Raw genomic sequence first — 16,518 nt, forward strand, 5'->3', positions numbered from 1 at the left:
TAAAAATTAAATGCTCACACACTGCTCCACTGGCTCCTTGACACCTCTTGCATGGAAACCATTCAAGTTTTGTTTGGTTCGGTTTTTAACCACCGGATCAAAGGTTCTCCCCTTGTCAGAGAACTGCCAGCCTCTCACTGAGAATAGTTTTTTTTTTTTTCCCCCAAAAGGGTCTCTTATTCCAAAATCATTTCACAGTGATTTCACAGAGTAAGAAATAATGTAGAAATGCTCTTCAGAATGTCTGCTCTTTTAAGCAAATCGCTGTTTAAAGATTCGTATTTGACAGTAGAGGAGAACCATAGTTACCTAGCACTTTCACCTCTCTCCATCCTGTTTTCTCTCAAAGGTCATCGAGCTACACATTTTGCAAGTTAAAATTATACTTATTTACCTGCCCCTCCCTCCAAGCTGTGATCTCCTGACCTCAATCAAATGTCTCATTAATATAAAATATCATTAAAATTACCTAAGGTTCAGGCATATTTATAGGGCCTCATAAATGTGATTGAATGGAAAACAGCCCAGTTCTTATCCACCTCTCTTGCTGACTGATAAAGCTCAGCTTTCAGTTGTGTATTCAAAACAGCTTTTCCATTGTGATTTCTATTTATAGCAAAGCATAGTCCTCCAGGCCACCTGAGACAGCTGGAAGCCACTTCCCGCCCCTTTTCCCCTCCACCTGCTCTTGTGATCACCTGGTCTCTCTAGACAATGAATGCGTGAACAAGAGTCTTCTCTCCAGTCCCATCAGGCCCTCACATGAGTGCTCTTGGATGACTCTATAGAAAATGATCCTCTCTCTCTCCCTGGACTGTGTTCCCATTTTCTTCTTCATTGTCAAGTGAGGACTATAGCTTCAGATTGTGTCACTCTCTGACAGACCGCTTCCCATGGCACCTACAATTCACTGAGATTCGCCAGCCTCATTGTCAAGAGACCAGTCAGCATGCACAGGGAGCTCAGCTTGGTGCTCTGTGATGACCTAGAGGGGTGGGATGGTGGTGCAAGAGGGAGGGGATATATGCATACATGTAGCTGATTCACGTCATTGTACAGCAGAAACTAACATAACATCGTAAAATAATTATACTTCAATATAAAACTTAAAAGGAAAACAACATGTGACTCAAGCTTCAGATTGGCTGGGGATTAAATACTGGCATCACTTAGTTTTCGGTCCAGTTGTCTCATATCACCTCTTAAAAACCAAAATGGGAAAATACAAGTCTTTCGGCTATTAAGTTCCAGTGTTGGCCCATGCTGTGTTTGTGAGTGAGGGGTTGGGTATAATATGTGTGGGGGACAATAAAGGCGTGCACTAAGGTCAATTCATAACCAACATAAATATGTAGAAACACAAAGGCCATTATTAATATGCAAGTACAGCCTCCCAAGATGTTTCAGTTTGGTCTCTTCTTTCTCCTGCTACAGAAACCAAACGATCGTGACCACAAAGTCAGACTGGCAATGGGAAATGGCTTACGAGCAGATGTGTGGAGAGAATTCATCAGGAGATTTGGGAATATTCACATTAATGAGTTTTATGCTTCCACTGAAGGCAATATCGGATTTATGAATTACACGAGAAAAATTGGTGCAGTTGGAAGAGTAAACTACCTACAGAAAGTAAGTATGTTGGAAAATGAGGGCATCTGTAGCCAGCTTTCAGTACATGGAGATTTCTTGAAAGCTGTATCATGATGATGCTCTTATTAGAATTCCATGACCCATCTATATCACCAAGAGAGGTTTTGCTCATTCTCTATGACAATGACCTAAAAATGACAGGGTCCTTTAATTTTCACATATGAATTTCTATTAATGACAATCCACTATGTTTTCCATCTATAACTTGTGTGAAGTCTTCTAATGCCACTTATACTTGTATATGTTAAAAACACTTGAAGGTTACCAGTTCTGTATGTTAACTACACATTGTGAAATGTGGTATTTCTCTTTCATTGTGACGTGTTACCATCAAGAGGCTGGTGGGGGGTCTTTTTGTACATATAGGTGCAGGGCCCTGTCCCCAGAGCTTTGGAAGGAGGGACACCTAGTGTTCACCTTTGTGTTCACCTTTGTTCAAAGGAGGGCTTCCCTGGTGGCTCAGAGGTTAAAGCGTCTGCCTGCAGGTTCAACCCCTGGGTCGGGAAGATCCCCTGGAGAAGGAAATGGCAACCCACTCCAGTATTCTTGCCTGGAGAATCCCATCGATGGAGGAGCCTGGTGGGCTATAGTCCACGGGGTTGCAAAGAGTTGGACACAACTGAGCAACTTCACTTTCACTTTCTTTTGTTCAAAGGAAGGTGGGCCCAAACATCAGTATTTTTTTAGTATTTTTAGAAATAAAGTTTTTAATTGGAGGATACTGGCTTTATAATGTTGTGCTGGTTTCTGCCATACAACAACATGGATCGGCTATTAGTGTGTGTGTATGTGTGTGTGTGTGTGTGTATCTTCTGTCTTGAACTTCCCTCCCACCCAACTCATATCCCACCCTTCTAGGTAGTATTTTTTTAAAGCTATTCAACCAAGATTAAGAACTGCTCCTTTGAGAGAACCAGGATGCATCCGAGTTCTAGGATGCAATTGTGTTCAATTGTGTTCACCTGGTAACCACACTGGGCTTCCCAGGTGGTGCTAGGGGTAAAGAACCTACCTGCCAATCCAGGAGACTAAGAGACACAGGTTGGGAAGATCCCCTGGAGGAGGGCATGGCAGCCCACTCCAGTATTCTTGGCTGGAGAATCCCATGGACAGAGGAGCCTGGCGGGCTACAGTCCATAGTGTCACACACAGCTGGACACGACTGAAGTGACTTAGTACCCACCATAGTAACTATATGAGAAAGGTATTTCTTATGTGTAAGCCAGCTCATGCAGCATTTTCTTTTCCCTCTCAGTCATTTTATTGCCTCATCTCCAGACAATCTCTTTGCTTTTTATTGTGTCTGAGCAGTCTTCCAGATGACCACCCATTCTGCAAAATTCCAGAAACATTCAGCAAATGCTGAATCTTCACTGACTTGAGCAGTCATTACTGTTGTTATGCCTCGAGCACCTCACCCTGCCTGGGCATGAAACAGCCACACCAGAGCTCCCAGGCAACCGATGCCCCCAGGGACTGACCAACCAAGTACAGAGGACAATAGTCCTCGTGCATAAGAGAGCTGGCCCAAAAGACCAAATTCCAGTGCCATCCCAGACTAGCCCAAGGCCATGCCTTTTCCATGGTCATGCCTCAACTTCAGAAATAAAACCAAAAGGGAAAATGTAGAGCCTAGTGCCTGGCCCAAACTTATGTAATAAGGGGAAAGAGTTGTTGAAAGAATTACATTAGACAGAATATAGCCCAATGCCTGCCATATAACAGCCTTGAATAGCTGTAAAGATTATTATTGTTCCATTCTTTGTATCCTGGCCTGCTCTCCTGGGATTTCAAGTCCAAGGCACCTCTCTAACAATAAGAGCCAAGCCTACACTACATATGTCCCTCCACTATCCTCTACACCTGTGCCACCCAGTACAGTAGCCACTAGCTACACGTGGCTATTTAAATTATGTCAATTTTTAATCAGTTCTTCATTTGACCTAGCCACATTTCAAATGCTTAGTAGCCACATGTGTTTAGTGACTACCACGTTGAGTAGTACAGTTATAGAACATTTCCATCACCATAGAAGATTCTACTGGGCAGCTCTACTACAGACTTGAGAATCACTATTGAGAGGGTCAATCTTCTCTAGTCAGGGTCAGGCCAACCTGGATGAGTCCAAACCTTGGAGACCCAGGATAAATGCGGTTCAAAAACAAGAGAGGGCAGACAGCTGAGCTGAGGCGTGGTGCAAGATATCTATGTTGTCACTTAAGTGTTAGTCACTCAGATGTGTCTGACTCTTTGCGACCCCATGGACCATAGCCCACCAGGCTCCTCTGTCCATGGGATTCTCCAAGCAAGAATACTGGAGAGGGTTGCCATTCCCTTCTCCAGGGGATCTTCACAACCCAGGAATTGAACCTGAGTCTCCTGCATTGCAGGCAGATTCATTACCATCTGAGCCACCAGGGCACTACTGACACTCAAAAACATGAGTTGCAAGGACTTCTCTACTGGTCCAGAGGTTAAGATCTCACCTTCCAAAGCAAGGGGTGCAGGCTCAACTCCAGGTTGAGGAGCTAAGATTCCACATGCCTTGCAGCCAAAAAACCAAAACATAAAACAGACGTAATATTATAACAAATTCAATAAAGACTTTTAAAATAGTCCACATCAAAAAAGATATCTTTTAAAAAAGTGAGTTTCAGGGAAACATTCAAACCAAACCTGAGAAGTTGATGTTGTGTATTACTAGTTCTTTCCTTCTCATCCACTGATTGCCATGTTTTGACATTTTCTACTTTAAACAAAACCATATTTTATAACTAAAAAAAAAAGATTACCATACATTTGATAGGGAAAGAAGCAATAGTTACCACCCTTAATTTTTTTTACATTCTTGCAAATAAACAAGATCTACATTTGTTGACTATATATGCTATTTGGTTTTTAATGGTTATCTGCTACTACAAAAGCATATGATTGGTTAATTTATGTATAGATTTGAATATAAATTTGAAATGGACATAGTAATCATAGTTAATAATTAAGTCTAAATACTATGATGTTTGTGTTTTGCTACAAGTATAGATAATAATATACTTATTGCTCTTACTGAGTTATATAAATTTAAATTCTTATGCCCTTGGATTATAGTAACAAGAAATACAGTAAAATTTTAATAATTTTATAGCCATGGCATGAAACAAATTTTACCGTTGTACCACTGAATCTTAAATGTGTTTGAGGACATGTCCCTGGAACACAAAACATTTAACAGTGGTGTATTAAACAAGATTTTTTTTTTTTTTGCGGGGGGTGGGTGTTAAATAAGACTTTAAAAGCCCATTAGTGATATATCCATCAAAGAACATGTATGAGAATGTTCATAACAGCTTTATATTTAATAGTCTAAAACTAGAAATAATCCAAATGTCCATTAACAGGAAAAGAGATAAATAAAGTATGGTATAGACATACAAGGAAAGTTGCATGTCAATAAAAAGTACACCACTGACACAAACACCAGCAGGGAGGGAAGAATATCACAGACATGTTGAGTGAAAGCAGCAGATACGAAGGCATATATTTATTTCATGTATTTGATGCTTAAGACTACTTGATAGTAATAAAAATCAGAATAGTGACTTGAGAGAGAGGGGCAGGAGGAAACTTCTTAAGGTAATGGAAATGTTTAGTATCTTGATCTGGACAGTAGTTACATAAGTGTATGCATATGTAAAAATTCATCAAGCTGTACACTTAAGGTATCTGTACTTTATATACTTTCTGTATGCTATAACACAATAAACAATGAAAATTTGTGAAAGAATATGTGGTCAAAATGATCCATTTTAATTTTACTAGAAAGTCATAAATTATGAGCTGATTAAATATGACGTAGAGAAAGATGAACCCATCCGAGATGGAAATGGATACTGCATCAAGGTTCCCAAAGGTACAGTAAAATTTTGTTATATTAACCTGTCATGTCTTATCTTAACCAAGTGAACCTTAAGAACTAACATATCACTGCTAAAATGAACATGTAAAATTTTTCAGAGTGGGTGGGGGAAGAGGTTTACTTTGTACCTCTGAAAACAGAGAAATTCCAAAAGGTAATGATTTACCACTACATGTAATGTAACTATAATCTGAAACCTTGCTTAGTAACTTCTTCATTATGAACGGAATATGTAATTATGGTTACAAAACTATAGCTAGTTTTAGGAGGCTTTTACTTTAAAGCTTAAACTACCATGTATTTGTCAAATTATGTATATAAATCATTATTCAGTAAAATATTAGTATTAAAAGAATTACAAATGTGTAACCATAGAGAATATGTACTCTGTGTGTGTGTACATGGTGTATATATGTCTGTATATGATGTACTTAGAAATACACATACATGTGCGTGTAAAACGATACTTTCTGCAGCCAACTTGTTACCAGTGGGTTGTATGCCATCTGTTTGAAAGGCAGGTTAATAATAAAATTTTCCTACTGCTAGCACATAAAGCAATAGCACTCTACTCCAGTACTCTTGCCTAGAAAATCCCATGGACGGAGGAGCCTGGTGGGCTGCAGTCCATGGGGTCGCTAAGAGTTGGACATGACTCAGTGACTTCACTTTCACTTTTCACTTTCATGCATTGGAGAAGGAAATGGCAACCCACTCCAATGTTCTTGCCTGGAGAATCCCAGGGACGGCGGGGCCTGGTAGGCTGCCGTCTATGGGGTCGCACAGAGTCAGATGCGACTGAAGCGACTTAGCAGCAGCAGCAGCAGCAGCACATAAAATATCTATATTCTTCCTTCTGTCTTAGGTGAACCCGGACTCCTGGTTTGCAAAATCACAGGGTTAACACCATTTAATGGCTATGCTGGAGGAAAGAATCAGACGGAGAAGAAAAAACTGAGAGATGTCTTTAAGAAAGGAGACCTCTATTTTAACAGTGGAGATCTCTTAATGATTGACCACGAAAATTTTATCTACTTCCACGACAGAGTTGGAGACACATTCCGGTTGGTTTCTCTGAATTATTTAACCAAAAACAAACACATGCACAATTTGTCTTACTTCTAAATTAGTATCATGTTCCATTTTGGTTGTGGTGTTCCATTTCCTTCTCTCTGTCATGTCAGTTCAACCTCCTGTATACCCAGAAAGGTCTTCCCTGATGGCTCAGCGGTAAAGAATCCACCTGGAATGCAGGAGACACAGGTTCAATCACTGGGTGGGGAAGATCCCCTGGAGGAGAGCATGGCAACCCACTCCAGTATTCTTGGCTGGAGAATCTCATGGACAGAGGAGCCTGGCGGACTATAGTCCATAGAGTCTCAAACAGTCGGACGCAACTGAAGCAACTTAGCACACACACACATTCCCAGAAAATATGGAACAAGATACACAGGGTGTCACTCTGCAATGTGCAGTGAACTTGGCTGAGCAACCAGATGAGACGAGGAGAGAATACCTGTGTCTGCTTTGGGGCACCTCCATAACTTAGTCTGTTCAATTCCTCTCATTATCAGTTATTACCAGTCACTCAGGTCAGCCAGGGATGTTCACACTGTTTTCTATCATAAGGCTTTTCTTCCGATAAAATCAAATGCAAATTAATATGAAGATGATCTATTTGAAGAGGAGGCAAGGGTTCTGAGCCCCACCTGGGTCTCTCCCTCTCGCTTTCCATCCCCAACCAAATGGTTTCCCACAGAACCCCTAAGTCAGCACAATGAACATTGAAAGTCATTGTAACAGACCATGAAATTAATTCTCAGCAACAGCATTGTCCTCCAGCCTCATGACAATTTGTTTAACCCAGCTTCCTTATTTTATAAACTCCCTGAGGCCAGGCTCTGTCTGCTTGTTCACCCCCAACCCTAGCACCTAGCACAGTGATTACTTTTTGCATGAATGAATAAGGAAGAGATGGGAGTTGTCTAGTAGAAAGAGCATGGATATGAATGAGAACTCAGCTCCGAGGCTTCCTTTGCCTGTGAGCAGATGTATTATCAAGGCAGGTAACCTTTCTCCACCTCAGTTACTTCACCCATGAAATGAAGGTCCCAGTGATCCTTAGGGTTCCTTCCATCTCTAACGCCCTATGACTCTGGATCTAAATTGTTAGTTTATGCCGCCTTCATGTTACTAAAAAGATACTTTGGGGAGATCTAAAGAATTTTAAATGTAAGTCAAAATTTAACTAAAATTCAACATTTTATTCTCCCTACAAATAAAGTATGATATTTTCTTTCTTACTAAAAGCATTTTCATAGACATAAGACCCTGAAATACAAGTATGAAATTCTATTTAATAGAAATTTGCTAACTGAATTAAACAGCAAAGTTAGTGAATGAGGAAAGGGAGAGACCTAAACGCAACAAAAAGTCACTGAGATCTATTTTTTATTCCTAGTGCCTTTCTTAGGCCAAACCTGTATTTTAACATTAGAACATCATTCTGTGTACCACATTTCACGTCGGGAGGTTAAAATTTCACATTTTATTATTTCGGTCTATGCCTTTGTCTTTCATGCCTCAAGCAGGACGCCTCTCCCGTGAGTTAAGTTGGAGAGTTTGAGGACCAAGGTGAGGAAGACAAATGCAGCCACCCCACAGAGGCCTGGAGAAAACACCTGCCACACACCACCTGGACCACAGACCACCAGTGACCTCTGCTAACCTTGCCTTTTCTTCCAGGTGGAAAGGGGAAAATGTGGCCACCACTGAAGTCGCTGACACAGTAGGTCTGGTTGATTTTGTCGAAGAAGTGAATGTTTATGGTGTGTCTGTGCCAGGTACGCACAATGTATGCTAAATCAAAGCCAAAACTACACTAACTGAACATAATTTTAACCCCAGGGCAAAGTTTGTCATCGCTTTTTCCTGCCAGCTGGAAAAGCAAACAACTTTTTGCCAGCTCCTGGGAGTAAGGGGCTCATGTCTGGTTTATGTGCATTTTAAACCAGCCACGTGAGTCCCTCTGAACCTGGCCTTCCTCTGTGGTTCAGCTCCCCAGCTGTTCTGAGGCTCTCCAGCAAGACAAATCTCCCAGAGATGCAGGGCCCATGCAGCGTTTGGCATGCCTCAAGAAAAGATGTGTCACACCTGAGAGCTTAGAAATGGTATCTTGGCCTCTGAACTGGAAGGCACAAATAACAGGCAAGTGTAGTTGCTATAGGGAAAAAAGCCAAGAAGGGGCTGAGTTTTCCCAGACTTTAACAGCAAGTTTCTGATTCCCGCTTGTCCCACTGAGTTTGAGAAGCTTCATACAAAGTGCTGTCACCAAGCCTGTCTGCTGATCAGCCTCTGCTAAGAGAGAGGGAAGTGTGGGGTCTGATTTGGGGTCCTGACTCCAACACCTGCTGGCTGTTTGACTTTAGGCAAGCCACTAAATTAGGGAGAATACCAACCCTGCAGTTAAGATTGCCAAGAGAACTAATTCATTTTAATTACATAAATACTAAATATGTTTATCAGATATGTACATGAGGGTTGTCATGAAATCATTATAATTATAGATGTCAAGAGGATAAAAACCTCCAAATCACTATCCAAATATAAGGTACTAGGGATAATGGTATTTCCTAGAACTCAGTACTTGGGATTCTCATCTATATTCAGAATGGAAACTCCAAAGTCCCTTTTTCTTGAGTTATGATGGTTTCACATGACATCATGCTGTCCTTTTGTTTATTAAAGACTATTTGAGGCTTTCTCTTGCCTGTTCCTCTCCAGCTCTGTGACAGTGACATGGTAGGAAGTATAGCCACTTCTTGGGTCAGAGTCTGACCCAAGTCCAACTTCTCATGCTGGACTTCAGGCTGAATTAACACAAGGACCCATATCCTGGTTGTCAGCCATCGCACTGTGTTCTCACAGATCCCACCCAAAATGTTGCATGCACTTCTAAATGCTGGACTTTTTTTTTAAGTAACAATACAAAAGAATGAGTATGACAAGGTAAGAGAATATGGGAAATGGAATGAAAGGCCTAATCCATGTTCTTCAAAGTGGTGTCACCTATAAATTGGCACTTGTCCTTGGCACTTGCCATCTGCCTCTACAAGGATCAAATTATGAGCTGCTACAGCTGGAGTTCAGGGTAGAGATCAGGAATTAGGCAGTCTGTGCTTTGGGAAAAGCTAGTAGAGCAGGTCTTCAGATAGATATTTTCAGAAGATTTTATGAACCGAATTCTTGCATCTCCTTTATCTATTGTAGAAAAGCACTAAATTCTTCATGGTGACATCTGCTCCTCATGACTAGCAGTAACCTGCAAAAAAAACAATATGTGCTTGATTGCATGTACTCCCCATTCACTAAAATCTCGTATATAGTGACCTTCCCCACTACCTCTTTGGAGCAGTTTCTCAGAGCCATCGGAAATGCTATCTTCCAGGCTAAAGCCCTCATTTTGCCCTCAAAACTTAACTCACAACTAATCCACCTGCAATGCAGGAGATCTGGGTTCAATCCCTGGGTTCCATTCTTGGAGAAGGAAATGGCAACCCACTCCAGTATTCTTGCTTGAAGAATTCCATGGACAGAGGAGCCTGGAATGCTACAGTCCATGGGGTTTCAAAAGTCAGACATGACTGAGCAACTAAACCACCACTTACACTGTGCTTTTTTTTTTGGCTGACAGTGGGGTCCCTGGACCAGCAACAGCATCATCGCCTAGTGCTATTTCTCATATTAAAAATGCCCACCCCAGACCTACTGAATCAGAATCTCTGGGCTAGGGCCCCAGGAAGCTGTGTTTTAACAAGCCCTCCAGTGATTCTTAAAAACAATCAAGTCTGGTTTGAGGTGATGAATATTTTCTAGAACTAGACACTGGTAAGAATTGCATGACATTGTAAATGCCACTGAACCATACACTTTAAAATGGTTAAAATAATGATTCATTATTTTACCACAATTTTTAAAAAACACTAAAGTCTGAGAAGCATGGAGGCCTAGTGGTTCTGAAAATCTAGCCAGTCTTCAGAATCATCTGGGAAACTTTTTAAAGCTAGGATCTAATGAATCAGAACCTCTGGGGTTTGGGACTCAGTCTTTTGTGTCTTTTTAAAAATTTTATTCCCAAGTGGGTCTAACAACTAGTAATGTTTCGGAGCCACTGATATAGAACAAAGAAGAGGAGGCTAATGGGTTTCAAATGATTGGGAGACATCAGATAGAACAAGGAACAGGTGTGTTCATATTGCTCTGGAGAATAGAATGAAAATGGATGGATTGAAATGACCAGGGAGCAACTTTTAGCCTGAGACCTCTCCTGTAACCTGAGGGACCAGCAACAAAATGCACTGTCTCTTGAGACAGACAGTGTCCCACCAATGTGTAAAGAGGCTGGCTGTCCACTAGGAATCCTATGAGACTTCTCACAGCAGTGAAAGATCAGGTACAAATCCCAACATCTCTCCTGTTTTCAGATTCTGTGAGTCTCAGTTCAGTTCAGTCTCTCAGTCGTGTCCGACTCTTTGCCACCCCATGAAACGCAGCACGCCAGGCTTCCGTGTCCATCACCAACTCCTGGAGTTCACTCAGACTCACGTCCATTGAGTCGGTGATGCCATCCAACCATCTCATCCTCTGTTGTCCCCTTCTCCTCTCACCCTCAATCTTTCCCAATATCAGAGTCTTTTAATATAAGTCAGCTCTTCATATCAGGTGGCCAAAATACTGGAGTTTCAGCTTTAACATCAGTCCTTCCCATGAATACCCAGCACCAATTTCCCTTAGGAGGGACTGGTTGGATATCCTTGTAGTCCAAGGGAGTCTCAAGAGTCTTCTCCAACACCACAGTTCAAAAGCATCAACTCTTCTGTGCTCAGCCCTCTTTATAGTCCAACTCTCACATCCATACATGACCACTAGAAAAACCATAGCCTTGACTAGGTGGACCTTTGTTGGCAAAGTAATGTCTCTGCTTTTTAATATGCTGTCTAAGTTGGTCATAACTTTCCTTCCCAAGAGTAAGTGTCTTTTAATTTCATGGCTGCAACCACCATCTGCAGTGATTTTGGAGCCAAGAAAAATAGTCAGCCACTGTTTCTCCATCTATTTGCCATGAAGTGATGGGACCGGATGCCATGATCTTAGTTTTCTGAATGTTGAGCTTTAAGCCAACTTTTTCACTCTCCTCTTTCACTTTCATCAAGAGGCTCTTCAGTTCTTCTTCACTTTCTGCCATAAGGGTGGTTTCATCTGCATATCTCAGGTTATTGATATTTCTCCCAGCAATCTTGATTCCAGCTTGTGCTTCATCCCAGCAGCCTTGAAATGTGGCAGTTCATCTAGAGAAAGACATAAGTCTGCTGGGGTGATTCTCAGTCCCAAAGGACTTAATAAGGCTTTCACAGATCTCAGCTTTGAACCAGGAAAGAACTTCCAAGTTTGGGTCTAAAATAGAGATGACACCAGAACTCCCAAACTCCTCTGTAAAACTTTATATTATCAACAGAACTTTCTGCAATGTTCTGAAAATGTTCTATATCTGCGCTCTCAGTATGGTAGCCAATTGCTACCATATGGCTGTTGAGCACTTAAAATGTGGCTGGTGAAACTGAGGAACTGAATTTTTCATTTTATTAATTTTAATAGCTACATGTGAGCAGTGGTGACCATGTTGTTAGTACAGCTCTAGAGAACCCCTGGCTAAAATTGTTGCAGACAGGAGCCTTCCCCCTGGAACTGAACTAGCCCCAGCCAACCTCTGGGAATCAGGACAGAGACCTGAGATCCATCAGCCCCATTCGCCTCTCAGAAGCAAGGTGCCAGCTGACACTGAAGATTTCTGTTGCATCAGCCTCTGCCTTCATTCTGAAAGGAGCTCACTGGAGACATTCAAGATTCCTGAGACTAGTGCCTTTGACACAGCTACCAGGGGCCCCTAAAGAAAGAGGGTCCGGTGCCCTACCTCCCTCCTTCAGACAAGAGGCAAAGCAGATGTGGATGCATTTCCCTTCTTGTACGCTTTCCTCTTGTTTTCTTTAGAGTCATCGGTAAACATGCAATCACCATGGGAGAGATTTCGAAAGCTGGGGCCCAAGTGACGAAGGGTGGCTCAATCTCCTTCTCTGGTTACAGTTAAGTAGTTCAGAAAAATGGACCCAGACTCCCACTGGGTCTCCTGGATCAGGTAGAAGATGTATTTATAAGTAATTACCACTGTCCTCACAAGAAAACAATGGTAATTGTTCTGAAAGCCTCTCCACTTACAGTCCTACCTTATCGGATCTGTTTTCTCTGTGGAGAGTTCAACCTCTCCGGACTAGTATGGCATCAAGGTGGAGGCTAGGGGTGACACAGCCCACCCTCGATCTGCCTTCACCTTCCTGTCTATCAGCCTCTCTGAAATGCAGAGGCAAAGCTGTTAGGAACCATAATTACATAACTAAGCCTCAGAGGTGACATTTGTACCTGGAGGCACAGTAGATCTGACCTGCTACCTAAAGAACAACCTGAGCCCAGTTATCCCTGAACAAGAGTTTTTCATCAGAGTTCAAAAAATTTCCTTTAGGCTCTAGTTCAACTGATTGTCCATACAGTAGTTTACATCTAGGCTGTCAAACCGCAACATGAATCAGCCTCCATTTTGAACCTCCCTCCCATCTCCCTCCCCATCCCACCCCTCTAGATTGATACAAAGCCCCTGTTTGAGTCTCCTGAGCCACACAGCAAATTCCCCTTAGCTATCTATTTTACACATGGTAACGTAAGTTTCCATGTTACTCTCTCCATACATCTCACCCTCTCCTCCCCTCTCCTCATGTCCATAAGTCTATTCTCTATGTCTGGTTCTCCACTTCTGCCCTGTAAATAAATTCTTCAGTACCTTTTTCCTAGATTCCATATATATGCGTTAGAATATGTTATTTATCTTTCTCTGTCTTACTTCACTCTAGGCTCTAGGTTCATCCATTGATCAAGTCTTTTAATGTCACTAAGCCTCAGTTTCTTCACCTGTAAAATGGAGATAACGTTTGCACCCCTTCATACAGTTGTCATGAGGTTAAATGAGATAGTACATAAAACACTTTTCATGGACTTCCCTGGTGGTGCAGTGGGTAAGAATCTGCCTGCCAAAGCAGGGAACATGGATTCAGTCCCTGGTCCAGGAAGATTCCACAGACTGAGGAGTAGCTAAGCCCATGGGCCACAACAACGGAGCTCTCGCACCACAGCTACTGAAGCCCACATGCCTAAAGCCTGTGCTCCACAGCAAGAGAAGCCACTGCAATGGGAAGCCCCTGCACTGCAACTAAAGAAACCCACGTGCAGCCACGAAAACCCCACACAGCCAAAAACAATAAATAAATATAGTACTGTGTACGTGTCAAAAAATAGATACGAAAACACACTTCGTAAAGGGCCTGGCATGTAATAAAGATTCAATCAATGTATAGCTTGTTGTTTTACCATTAATTCACTTCAGAATTTAACTTCAAAATATATTTTGAAATACAGATTCCAGCTATCCGAAAGAAACCCATGCCATAATGTTGTCTCAGTTCACTATCCTCTGACCTAGCAAAGCACCATAAAATAAACACACCTAACTTTTATTCACTTTAACTGTAGGTCATGAGGGTCGAATTGGCATGGCCTCGATCAAGATGAAGGCAGACCATGAATTTGATGGACGGAAACTCTTTAAGCACGTGGTCGATTACCTGCCTAGTTATGCAAGGCCCCGGTTTCTAAGAATACAGGTGAGACCCTGTTGTTATCAAGTTCAGTTATCCTTTCTCTTGGAGACTCCTGCCTCTTAGGAAACAACTCTTCTCTACCATGGCAACCTTGCCAGCCAAATTTTCACTACCCTTTTCAGGGAGCTCAATGAGGAAGCAGAAACACCAGAAGATAAAACTAGCTGAAACTGAATCCTAATCCCTTCCTCCTTAAAATGACAGACAGTTCATTCAGCAAGAATGTTAGCAAATGACTCACAATGTCTGTTTGATGCGATATAACAGACACATAAAATAGAAATTCTCTGACCGTATTGTTTCCAGTTTTAAAGAATGGTTAAAAAAAAAAACAACTCACTGAAGTCCTGCACTTGTCTATGGCCTGAAATTTAACTGGGCATCATTAGCCAGTCAGAACTCCAAAGCTAAGCTATCACTAATAGAGGGACTGTTTTCTTTCTCAAACATTAACCCCTTAGTTTAACTCACTTATGGACCTTGTGCACTGTGACTGTAGCTGAGGATTTAAGAAAAGCAGTGTTAGATTACCAGATATTGCTAAGATTATACAATTATCTCTGTTGATATTCATAAAGCCCTGACATTTGCTTTACAATGAGACGTTGAGAGACATCAAAGTTGAAATATCCTCAAATCCCCCTATTTATTGAAGTAGAAAGAAGAAACAGTGTGAAAAAGCAGATTTGTCTGTGTGTAGATGATTGCTTTCTCCACCTCACCATTGATCAGAATTTCCCAGCAATACCTGAAGCTTGCCAAGCAAGAGATGCTTCTGCTTCATATTCCACTGTCACAGCGCCTTCCGCCCCACAAGTGATCTTTAAGCTTTAAGGGAAGGGAAAATACCTCCACAGAGGGCCCCCTAGTGGAGGTTCTGAAGACAGGCTATTACTGGTATCCCACAGAACCCGCCTCACAGCTCTCAAACGATTGATGTTTTTCAGGACACCATTGAGACCACTGGAACTTTTAAACACCGAAAAGTGACCCTCGTGGAAGAGGGCTTTAACCCTGCAGTTATCAAAGATGCCTTGTATTTCTTGGATGACAAAGCAGAAATGTATGTGCCTATGACTGAGGACGTTTATAATGCCATTAGTAATAAAATTCTGAAACTCTGAATATTGCCAGCAGGATAACTCAATGTATTTCCAAAAAGAAGCTAAATGGATCTAGTACAGCCAGCTGTTGATATAATCCAACTTTAATTTGAAGATTGTACGGTGCATTTTTTTTATGTATAGCAGTAAGGGGAGACTTTTTAAAATTACACCTGAACCTTTGTAAGTGAAAAGATCTAGATATAATTATTTTTCAGTTTGCACCTACTGTTTGTATTGCAAAGTAAGCTTGTTAGAGGGAGGATGTTATTTTTTTTAATATGCAATAAAATAGATGAACACCAAGATAAGAAATGGTACTTTTTCCTGACTTGATTCTAAATGCAGACCCTTCAACAGGTGATGCTGGGAAGACTGGTCAATTGCATGTAAAAGTATGAAATTAGAACACCTTCTAACACCATACACAAAAATAAACTCAAAATGGATTAAAAACCTTATTGTAAGATCAGAAACTATAAAACTCTCAGAGGAAAACACAGGCAGAACACTCTCTGACATAAATCACAGCAAAATCCTCCATGACCCACCTCCTAGAGTAATGGAAATAAAAACAAAAATTAAATGGGATCTAATTAACCTTAAAATCTTTTGCCCTGCATCAGTTCAGTTCAGTCGCTCAGTTGTGTCCGACTCTCTGCACCCCATGAATTGCAGGACGCCAGGCCTCCCTGTCCATCAACATCTCCCGGAGTTCACTCAAACTCACATCCATCGAGTCAGTGATGCCATCCAGACATCTCATCCTCTGTTGTCCCCTTCTCCTCCTGCCCCCAATCCTTCCCAGCATCAGAGTCTTTCCCAATGAGTCAACTCTTCGCATGAGGTGGCCAAAGTACTGGAGTTTCAGCTTTAGCATCATTCCTTCCCAAGAACACCCAGGACTGATCTCCTTTAGGATGGACTGGTTGGATCTCCTTGCAGTCCAAGGGACTCTCAAGAGTCTTCTCCAACACCACAGTTCAAAAGCATCAATTCTTCGGCGCTCAGCTTTCTTCACAGTCCAGCTCTCGCATCCATACATGACTACTGGTAAAACCATAGCCTTGACTAGACGGACCTTTGTTGG

At 41.7% G+C, this 16,518-nt stretch overlaps 1 protein-coding gene across 1 annotated transcript in view; it reads left to right on the top strand.

Annotated features, from left to right (window-relative positions):
- Positions 1–15,739, top strand: part of SLC27A2 (solute carrier family 27 member 2) — a 50,596-nt gene extending 34,857 nt beyond the window's left edge. The window contains exons 5-10 of the mRNA XM_040226491.1: positions 1,435–1,629; positions 5,467–5,557; positions 6,429–6,627; positions 8,309–8,406; positions 14,198–14,328; positions 15,273–15,739. Of these exons, the coding sequence (XP_040082425.1) occupies positions 1,435–1,629; positions 5,467–5,557; positions 6,429–6,627; positions 8,309–8,406; positions 14,198–14,328; positions 15,273–15,449 (891 nt within the window). The 3' untranslated portion in view covers positions 15,450–15,739. The remainder of the gene's footprint in view (positions 1–1,434; positions 1,630–5,466; positions 5,558–6,428; positions 6,628–8,308; positions 8,407–14,197; positions 14,329–15,272) is intronic.
- Positions 15,740–16,518: the final 779 nt, after the last annotated feature.

Source organism: Oryx dammah, unplaced genomic scaffold (assembly GCF_014754425.2).
Source record: "Oryx dammah isolate SB20612 unplaced genomic scaffold, SCBI_Odam_1.1 HiC_scaffold_26, whole genome shotgun sequence".
In the NCBI taxonomy this organism is placed as follows: domain Eukaryota; kingdom Metazoa; phylum Chordata; class Mammalia; order Artiodactyla; family Bovidae; genus Oryx; species Oryx dammah.